The 9,989-nt window shown below is 48.4% G+C and overlaps 1 protein-coding gene and 1 non-coding gene across 2 annotated transcripts; one reads left to right on the plus strand and one right to left on the minus strand.

Moving 5' to 3' along the window:
* The first annotated feature begins 511 nt into the window (after positions 1-511).
* LOC136501344 (ABC transporter G family member 14-like) lies at positions 512-4,756 on the plus strand. The gene is made up of 3 exons (XM_066496853.1): positions 512-950; positions 1,096-1,996; positions 3,312-4,756. The coding sequence occupies exons 1-3, from the start codon at positions 693-695 to the stop codon at positions 4,349-4,351; spliced, it is 2,199 nt and encodes a 732-aa protein (XP_066352950.1). The 5' UTR covers positions 512-692; the 3' UTR covers positions 4,352-4,756.
* Positions 4,757-8,743: 3,987 nt separating this feature from the next.
* Positions 8,744-8,850, minus strand: LOC136502476 (small nucleolar RNA R71). The gene has a single exon (XR_010770612.1). It is a non-coding gene; the product is annotated as a small nucleolar RNA R71 (small nucleolar RNA).
* Positions 8,851-9,989: the final 1,139 nt, after the last annotated feature.

Below are 9,989 nucleotides of genomic sequence, written 5' to 3' on the forward strand. Positions count from 1 at the left end.
TTACTAAGTGGTTTAATATAACGTTATGGTAAATATCCCCATGTGTTATAGTAACCCAACTATCGTAAATATGTATTTATATTATGGTAAATTAGTATATAAAATTATAATAAATGGAGGTGGCTACAGAATAACTTATTTTGTAGCCGGCTACTGAATAGCCTCTCCCTATATATATATATATATATATATATATATATATAGCTAGTGGTGAAGTGATGATGCTATCAAAATTCCCACATCACCGCACAATTAATTTGTTAATAATATAACAGCAATTCGGTACTGATGATGATCACTAGCATGCAAGTACTACTACTGCCCCTTGTAACTAACTGGATGCCATATACCCTGGCCAATAAAAAAGTGACACAAGCAAGTGTTGCTCCCCTGGCCCACCTGGTAGGCCCGGCCCCCCTCTCCTCTCCTCTCTGCCCTTGCCAATACCCCCTCCTCCTATGATAAATACCTTGCCATGAGGCAGCCCACTCCAGAACTACACTCAGGACAAGCCTAAACCAAGCAGTGCTAGAAGACAGAGAGAGTGTAGCACACTCAGAAGCAAACCAACCAAAATTGTCATGCTCCTACACCTACACCAGGTGCTGTGAGTGATTGTGTGAAGTGATAACACAGGGGAGAAGAGAGCGAGAGAGACAGAGACAGAAGAAAAGATACACAGATAGATCGCCATGCCGCCTCAGCTGGAGCACCATGAGCAGCAGCAGATAGCCGGAGGTGGTGGCCACCGAGCAGCTGCAGCGCTTCCTCCTCCCAACAGCATGCCCACCTTTAGCAGCAGCGGCGGCGGCACTCCCTCTCCTACTTCAGTTTCTGCCACCACCCCCACCAACCCCTCTGGCGCCGTCGTCCACCCCACCACCTCCAGCCCGCCGTCGTCGGCCGCCTCCGCCCGCCCTGCCGCCAACTCCTTCCCTCTCGTCCTAAAGGTAGTTGACGTTATTATATATATACATGTATATGTACGTATGTCTTGTTTCCTTGGTAATGTCATGTGCTGAGACCCAGTGCATGTTGTCAAGGTGATGAGACGTGTGCATGCATGTCATGTGTACGTGTTGGTGTCTTGTGCAGTTCGAGGAGGTGGTGTACAAGGTGAAGCTCAGCAAGCCGACGGCCGGATGGTGCGACAAGCTGTCGGCGTCCGCGGCGAGCATGGCGGCCTTCGGCGGCGGGGACGGAAGTAAGAACAAGAAGGCCACGGCGTCGGCGGCAGGGTCGTCGTCGTCGCGGGCGCGGGAGAAGACCATCATCAGCGGCATGTCGGGGGTGGTGCGTCCGGGGGAGATGCTAGCGATGCTGGGCCCGTCCGGGAGCGGCAAGACGACGCTGCTGACAGCCCTAGGCGGGCGTCACGGCGGGCGGGCGGTGCTGTCCGGGAAGATCACCTACAACGGGCAGCCCTTCTCGGGCTCCGTGAAGCGGCGCACCGGGTTCGTGACGCAGCACGACGTGCTGTACCCACACCTGACTGTGTCGGAGACGCTGTGGTACACGGCGGCGCTGCGGCTGCCCCGGTCGCTGAGCGCCGGCGAGAAGCGCGCGCAGGCGGAGGCCGTGGCGCGGGAGCTCGGGCTGGCCAAGGTGGCCGGGAGAATGGTGGGCGGCGTCCGCGGCGTGCGCGGGCTGTCCGGCGGCGAGCGCAAGCGCGTCAGCATCGGGCTGGAGATGCTGGTGGACCCGAGCCTGCTGCTCCTGGACGAGCCCACCTCCGGGCTCGACTCCACCACGGCGGCGCGGATCGTCGGGACGCTCCGCCGGATGGCGGTGCAGGGCGTGCGCACCGTGGTGGTCACCATCCACCAGCCGTCGTCCAGGCTGTACCACTTGTTCGACAAGGTGCTGCTGCTGTCCGCCGACGGCTGCTCCATCTACTACGGCCGCGCCGCCGACGCGCTCGACTACTTCGCCTCCGTCGGCTTCGCGTCGCCGCTCTCCATCAACCCCGCCGACCTCATGCTCGACCTCGCCAACGGTACGCCGCCATGTCATGCATATGCACCACTCGAATCGCGCATAAAATTCGTTTTTTTTCTCTGTACCTTTTTTTCACGATGCCTTCCAATTCATAGGGCACTTTGCCATGTGCCAGTCCATTCCTCGCGCTGACGTCATCCGTGCTCCTTGATAGCTTGCTAGGTAGCTAGAAGACGAGGTGAGCGACAAACAAAGCCGCTACTAATTCCCGGTATAGATAGTAGGCCATCGAAAAACTTTCCATTGGAACGACCCCTCTGGTATGGCAAAGGACGCCCATCAATGCCCTAAGACTGAGAGCATGCATATGCCATTGCTGCTCTGCTCACACACACCAACATTATTATATTCGAATTAAAAGCGAAAAGGGTACAGACAATCCATATTGGCAACTTTAAAAAAGAAACAATTATAATATTATAAATAAAATCCTCATTTGACGACCCACATAGTGATTTTTTCAGCTGATGTTTAATAAGAAAAGAAAAGAAAAGGAAAGCAGGGGAATCAGGTCCGTTGGGCAGTAGTTTTGTTTGTTCAGTTAACCACCTCGATGGAGAAAAAGCTATAGGATCGAACAAAATAAAGCGCACAGGAATACCACGGGCTCTGAAAAAACATAAAGAAGCAAAAAGAAATGAGCACACATCATATGCATGAAGGGGCCGCAGTATGAGCGGCACAAACTGATGTGCCAAGATTGTGTTCTTGATACGGTGCGCGCATGCAGACATTGTGTGTATGTGTGTGTGTTGGGGGGGGGGGGGGGGGGGGGGGGGGGGGGGGGGGGGGGGGGGAGGAGAGCGATGTTTACCTTTGATCTGCGTCATGATTTGATGAGCATACATCACCATCTTCGTCGTCTTCATGGCATATGCGCACTAGTAATAACTAGATAATTACATGAACTTCAAGAATTAATCTCACAAAAAATCGAAATCCATCCTCTACCGTCCATGCTGTATATGAATGAAGATATATTTTCGATTCTGTTATATACAGAAGGAAAAGTGTGATGAGGGGAGCAGAAATGGGCAACGGTAATGATGGAATTAGGGGTGTGTGTGTGTGTGGATGGGTGGGTGGGGGGGCGGAGTGTGCGGGGGAGTTGGAGGGAGGGAGACACACATGGACAGGGACACACTGCTCCGCGCACTGCCAATCATGGATCCATCCACCCCTCCCGTCATCCCCTCTCCTCCCATTCCAATCTTGATTTCTTTTTCGCATACCGAAATGGCCCAATCCCGATGAACAATGGTGGACACTTGTCGACCTCCTGGACCTCGGGCTGACGTGCACTGTGCATGCAGGTATCACCGCGCAGACGACGAGCGGCGGCGACGCGGAAGGGATGGCAGCGCTGACCGCCGGCAGCGAGAGCGAGCACAAGGAGGTGCGCGCCAAGCTGGCCGCGGCGTACGAGCGCCACATTGCGCCGGCGGTGAAGCTGGACATCTGCGCCTGGGAGACGACGGCGTTGCCGGCGGGCAGCGCCGGCGGGCACGCGTCGTCGAAGTCGTCCTCGGAGACGTGGACGACGGGGTGGTGGACGCAGTTCCTTGTGCTGTTCCAGCGCGGGCTCAAGGAGCGCCGGTACGAGTCGTTCAACAAGCTGCGCGTGTTCCAGGTGCTGAGCGTGGCGACGCTGGCGGGGCTGCTGTGGTGGCGCACCCCGGCGTCGCACCTGCAGGACCGGACGGCGCTCGTCTTCTTCTTCTCCGTCTTCTGGGGCTTCTTCCCGCTCTACAACGCCGTGTTCACCTTCCCGCTGGAGAGACCCATGCTGGTGAAGGAGCGGTCGTCGGGGATGTACCGCCTCTCCTCCTACCTCGCCTCGCGCGCCGCCACGGACCTGCCCATGGAGCTGGGCCTGCCCACGGCGTTCGTGCTCATCCTCTACTGGATGGGTGGGCTGGACCCGCGGCCGGGACCTTTCCTCCTCTCCCTCGCCGTCGTGCTCTACAGCGTGCTGGTGGCGCAGAGCCTCGGGCTCGCCATCGGCGCCGTGCTCATGGACGTCAAGCAGGGGACAACGCTGGCGTCCGTCATCACCATGGTCTTCCTCATCGCCGGTGGGTACTACGTGCAGCACATCCCGCCGTTCGTCGCGTGGCTCAGGTGGCTCAACTACAGCTTCTACTGCTACCGACTCCTACTCGGGATCCAGTTCCCCAACGGCGGCGGGTACTACGACTGCGGACACGGCGTGCTCTGCCCCGTCGCCGAGTTCCCGGCCATCAAGGCCGTCGGGCTCAACAACCACTGGGTCGACGTCTGCGTCATGGCGCTGCTGCTCGTCGGATACCGCGTCGTCGCGTACATTGCGCTCGACCGCCTCAAGCCCAGGTGAAACAAATGAAAACCATGATGATGATGATCAGCCATGTCTGCAGTGGCCAAGAGCTAGCTGCCCATACATGAACAATTGAACATGACATGCATCCGACCATGTTGCAGTAGAGTCTGATTAATCAATCAGCTCCAAGACCAAGACGCATTACTTAACTGGAAGAGTTACGTAGTTAATTTAGGTGATGGCGAGAGGTGAGGAGCGCTTATTAATTGATCGGGTGATCAAGAGGAGGATTAATGGTGGTGCTTACTGATTAGTGTACGTGGATGATGACGTGGCACGAAATAATCACTAGATTGATCTGTAACGAGAAGAGAAGGAAGCACTTAGTAGTGCTCTGTATAATACAACGAGGCGAGGGGAATGAATACGACACAAAAACCTGCAGCTAGATGCAGCTTCTCTCTGTCTGAACAAAAGGTCAAGTTCCAGACTGTTATACTCCTAATTCAGTAATCTGCTGTGTGCCATTCACACAACCATCGGCGAACAGAATGATGGTATTTTTCTTCATCAGATACTCGTATGTTTTCCTTCGGCTCCCAACTTCACACAACCATCGTCGAATCTCACCTAATGAATAACCAAAAGAACTTGTGCTATTCATATCAAGTACGTATGCAAGTATGTATTCCGAAAGAACAATTCGTGTCCAACTGAACTGAAGCCTGACGAGCTCCGCGTGACACAGACTACTCTAGTACCCACCATGCCTTGGAGCTTTCCAACAGTGTTAGGACAGGGCATCAATGGCATGAAGGGACAATGTAACACAAATAGATTTTCTTTTTATACAGAACAATATCTATGCTTTTGTTCTGTAACAGAAACAGATGCTGCTGCTATGCTCTTCTCAACTCCCAGTGATACCATGGCATCTCATTGACAATACATGGCCATAGATTTTGGGTCGATCTGCAGAACAGAAGCTTCGAGATGTCATTGTTCTGTTCACATTTCCCTCGTTCCTACCTGGTCCTGATGTTCTTGTCAGGCAATACAAGTGAGAGTTGGATGAAAACAAATTGGGTCATCATCAGAGGATGAATGGGCCTAAAGTCCTGTTTGTTTTCCTCCAACCTCTCACCTTCAGTTGATTGCTTGGTTTCAAACTTTCTACAAGGAGGCTACATTTGCACCACTCCTACGGTGTCCACGTTCAGTTTAGCTTACACTACTATGCTTGGGTTTGGACTTAAAATTGTGAGTCATGGTAAGCTTGATAGAGAAAGGTGAGATAGTCCTGCTCATGGACTTAAAACTTGATGAACAATTATCTTTTAATTTTTGCATTCCACTGCATGTTTACTTTGAATAATCCATGCATCCATTCCATTTAGTTTAAATTTTCTCATATCAAATCCACAGCATGTTTAGTTCTCTTCATATATCCGTATCACTTGCATCTTTATTGAGAAAATATATATATATATACTCCTCACCATGATCATGCCCTTTCATTTCTATTTGAGTAAATCTCTATAATGCTTTCATGCTACTTTTATCTGCTATAGTATGCTTGGGTTTGGAGTATCTTCATACACCTTTTAAAGTAAGCATGATGCTTAGTTTAAAATGTTTTTCTAAATCAAATTAGGCGAGGTGTCTAGTTTGATTTTTGAACCAAAAGGTGTGTTGATCTTACTTCCAAAAGCTTTTTAAATTAAGCATGGTGCATAGGTTAAAATGTTTTCCTAAATCAAATTAGACATGGTGTTTAGTTTGATTTTTGAACCAAGAGTATGCTTTAGTAGATACTGGTTATTTTGTTGGACTAACCCCTGCAGATAACACTCAAATTCATTCTGGGCAAGTCAAGAGATGAACTCACACCAGAGATGAATTAAGGCATATGATGAACTTCAATAACTTTGCGCAAAGAAGGCACAGCTCATTCTTCATGGATGAAAGAATCGGATGAATAAATATAAGCTATGCTTGTTCATGGTTTGGTATGAACATGCAAACCCAAACCAAACCACCACTGCGGCTATGGAACAAAGAGGAAGAAGACGAGTGCCACAAAACAAATATACAATAAAACACTCACTCATAGGAAGTGGATAAACAAATCAACAGGCCATGAGCAACATCTAAGACAACCTAGCATCAAGCTTTCCCAAGACTCAAACTAGGATGGTGATGATAAGCAAGGTGCAACCCACCTCGTATTAGCAAATTGATGTCTGCTCTCATTATTTTCGAATACACCAACTCGCACGTCGGCAGCAAGCACCAGGACGATGAGATGCCACTGTTGGTGGTCCTTAATGACCAAATCCGACCGCCAATTAAGACACAAAAGGAGGAGAAACTAGCATCTATTACACATATGTCATTATTATTAACATGATTCCACTTGTATTGGAGACTCACTATTTTGCAGGACATTTACACAAATACGGTGGAATTATAATCAAAAGGCGCAATCCAGTGAAGCGTAAAAGCAGAATCTACGCAAAGGAATAAGGAGAAGGCCCACCTACCTATCAAATATGGGCCAACCACCGACATGGCTACACTCTTGGCCCAACCAGAGGCCTGCCACACGAAGGCGGTGGCAAAAGGAGCCGGCCCTAGTGCGGCCGCACCAGGGGTGCGGCCGCAGCCCTAGCGCCGCCTCTCGGCCCCAATCAATGCATGTGGAGGTCAGTTTGGGATGTTTCCATGTATAACCTCCCCCAAACTGACCTGTAGAGTGTATAAATAGAGGGGAAGAGCTCACTCCAACACACACACCACAACTCAAGAGCCTCTCTCCACTTGTATCTTTTTACCTTTTTAGTAGTTTTGTTGGAGCTAAGCAAGAAGCTTTGTTGAAGAGCTAGGACATCTAGAAGGAATATTGGTATGATCAATATGAAGAGTTCTTTTATGTTCTTGTTCTTATCTTATCAATATAGCTATGTTATGAAATTAGAGCAAAGTTCTTATGTTATTCATTTAGCATATAGAACTTTATGCTTACTCTTTCATACAACATACATGTTTAGACCAAGACCTAAGTTGAGGTAGTGAGTTGTACTTTAAGTTAGTCTTGGTCATTATTTACTTGCGGGTTTGCCATTCGTCCTTGCAGCGAATGCTCTAGTAGAAGGGCCCTGGTAAAGACAGATAACCCTTGCTAGCACACTAGAGTAGTAGTCGATAGCATAGACGTGGTGTCTAGGTTAGAGGCTACCTTCCTTTGCCTCGTTCCCCATGGTTGAGGGGTAGGCGGCAGGTTGTGACAGCCCTGTCCATCCCTTATAATCCCCCACGTTTGGGTTCGACGTAGAGCTATAGGCCGGCAACGCTTGGCAGACCAAGTGTTATCCGGTGCCTGAAGCAAGTCTTTAGTGACCAAACCTATCTTAACTTAGGAATCTCTATCTTTAGAAAACCATGTATGTGTATGATCTACTCATCTTAGCATAGCTATTTAAGATAAACCTGCTCCAGTTTAGGTTTATTCTTTATTCTTTCTTTTATCTTTATTTTTGAGATTGGCTTGGTTGTGTGTGTCACACTATCCAATATTTATCCTGGCATACCCCTATTATGAACTTTGGTCTATTATACAGTCATGTTATCTTGACCATATCCCTAATAGAGACTTTTACACCATGATTTCCTTTGGGAAAATATAAATGAACAATACCCGAATACTCCCAGGTAAAATGCTACAACGGTATTTCCATGTGCTTGTGGAATATCGTCAAGACATTTCTGGTGCCATTACCATGGACTAACAATCCTGGTGATGATGCTAAGAAATGCTAACAAGCATTTCTGGGGTCGTTGCCGGGGAAGGCACTGGTTAAAAGAATCTAATAGGACATGTTCACGATAATATGCATTTGTGGTAGCCATAGGTCATAACAGGATAACTTTGCATGTTTTCACCTATTTGTGGGTGAAAACATGATAGTGTTAGATTGGTTTCGTCTTGCCGACAATCTTTATCGATCTTTATCGAGAACACGGAGGGCACTCCACCAACAACCGAAACTGTCACTCCAGTACCATCCGCTTCAACCGACATGGCCCAAAAGACGCTCCGCGAGTACTCCGTCCCCATAGTTGCCAACATGCCTGTTGGGCCCGCTGTTAATGTTGGTGACGCAAACTTTGAACTAAAATCCAACCTAATCATGATGGTGCAGGCAAATCCATTCTATGGATTGCCTAGCGAGGATGCCAACGCACATCTCCAACACTTCCTAGAGCTGTGTGACACCGTCATCATGAAGGATGTCGCATAGGAGATAATTAGACTCTGCTTGTTCCTATTCTCCCTCCCAGAGAGGGGTGAAACAGTGGTTCTACAAATACCGAGAAGCTATCAACACATGGAACAAGTGTTCCAAGGCGTTCCTTGTGAAATTCTTCCCGATAGGCAAAATCAATGCCCTTCATGGAAGAATTTCCAACTTCCAGCAGACAGCATCAGAATCCATCCTAGAAGCATGGGAGAGGATGTAAGAATACATCCTTGCTTGCCCACACCATGGGATGGAAAACTGGTTGATCCTTCAAAACTTCTACAATGGGCTAACTTCCACATCTAGAGCCCATATAGATGCTGCTGCCAGAGGAGCCTTCTTCTCACTCACAGTCAACGGAGCTACGGCTCTCATTGAGAAGATGATCTCCAACCAGGGGTGGAGTGAAGACAGACTCCAAACCCAACAAGATGGCATGCATACCGTGGAGGAAACGGATATGCTGGCCACGGAATTGGAACTCCTAATAAAACGCTTGGACAAACACGATGCCACAAAAGGAGCCACCTATGGTACCATCCAAGCGCTCAACTCGCATATGACATGCGAGATGTGCGGAAACTTCAGACACTCGGGGAATGACTGCCCCAAAACCCATGAGGAGGCGCTGAACAACAACAATGGGTTCCGTCCACAAGGAGATCTAGGGTGGAATCAGTCGCAACCACAAATATCAGGGAGGTAACTCTAGTTACTTTTCAAATAAACCTTCCCTGAAAGATCTCATGTTAGGGAAAGCTAAAATTAATGAAAACCTAATAAAGAAACTTGCCTCTAACGATAAAATTTTGGAAAATATTAATTCAAAATTAGAAGGCTTAACCTTTTCCTTCAAAAATCAATTAAGCCTTAATAAAATGTTTGAAACCCAACTAGCTCAAATTGCTGCTACAATTCCTGCATATAATTTTGAAAAGATCCTAGGGCAACCTGAGATTTCATTTGAAGATATCAATGCGGTGACCACGAGGGACGATAAGCCCACTCGTGATCTACCATATCCTAACCATGTAGGAAAGGCCAAAAAGCATGGGGATACAACCTCGGACCTTAGGCTTTGAGCTAGCTTGGGGGAGGACCCCCACAAGGTAACGTGTATCTTGCACTCTCACCACTTTTCGTTACCTTGCATAAAGAAAAAAAGAAGAGAAATAAAAAATAAACATATGGTTCTCTTGTTCACCATTCAATGTTTTTATCTCCATTGGATGATTCTTGTTTATCCTTTCATGCTTCCTCTCTCTACGCCGGCATGTTTTGGTTTTGGTGTGGTTGTCATGCATCTTTTAAATTAAACATGATGCTTAGTTTGAAGTTTGGATGTAATGATCATACTTCTATAGGCTTTTTAATTTAAGGGTGGTGCTTAG

This window comes from Miscanthus floridulus, chromosome 13 (genome assembly GCF_019320115.1).
Source record: "Miscanthus floridulus cultivar M001 chromosome 13, ASM1932011v1, whole genome shotgun sequence".
Taxonomy (NCBI): Eukaryota; Viridiplantae; Streptophyta; class Magnoliopsida; order Poales; family Poaceae; genus Miscanthus; species Miscanthus floridulus.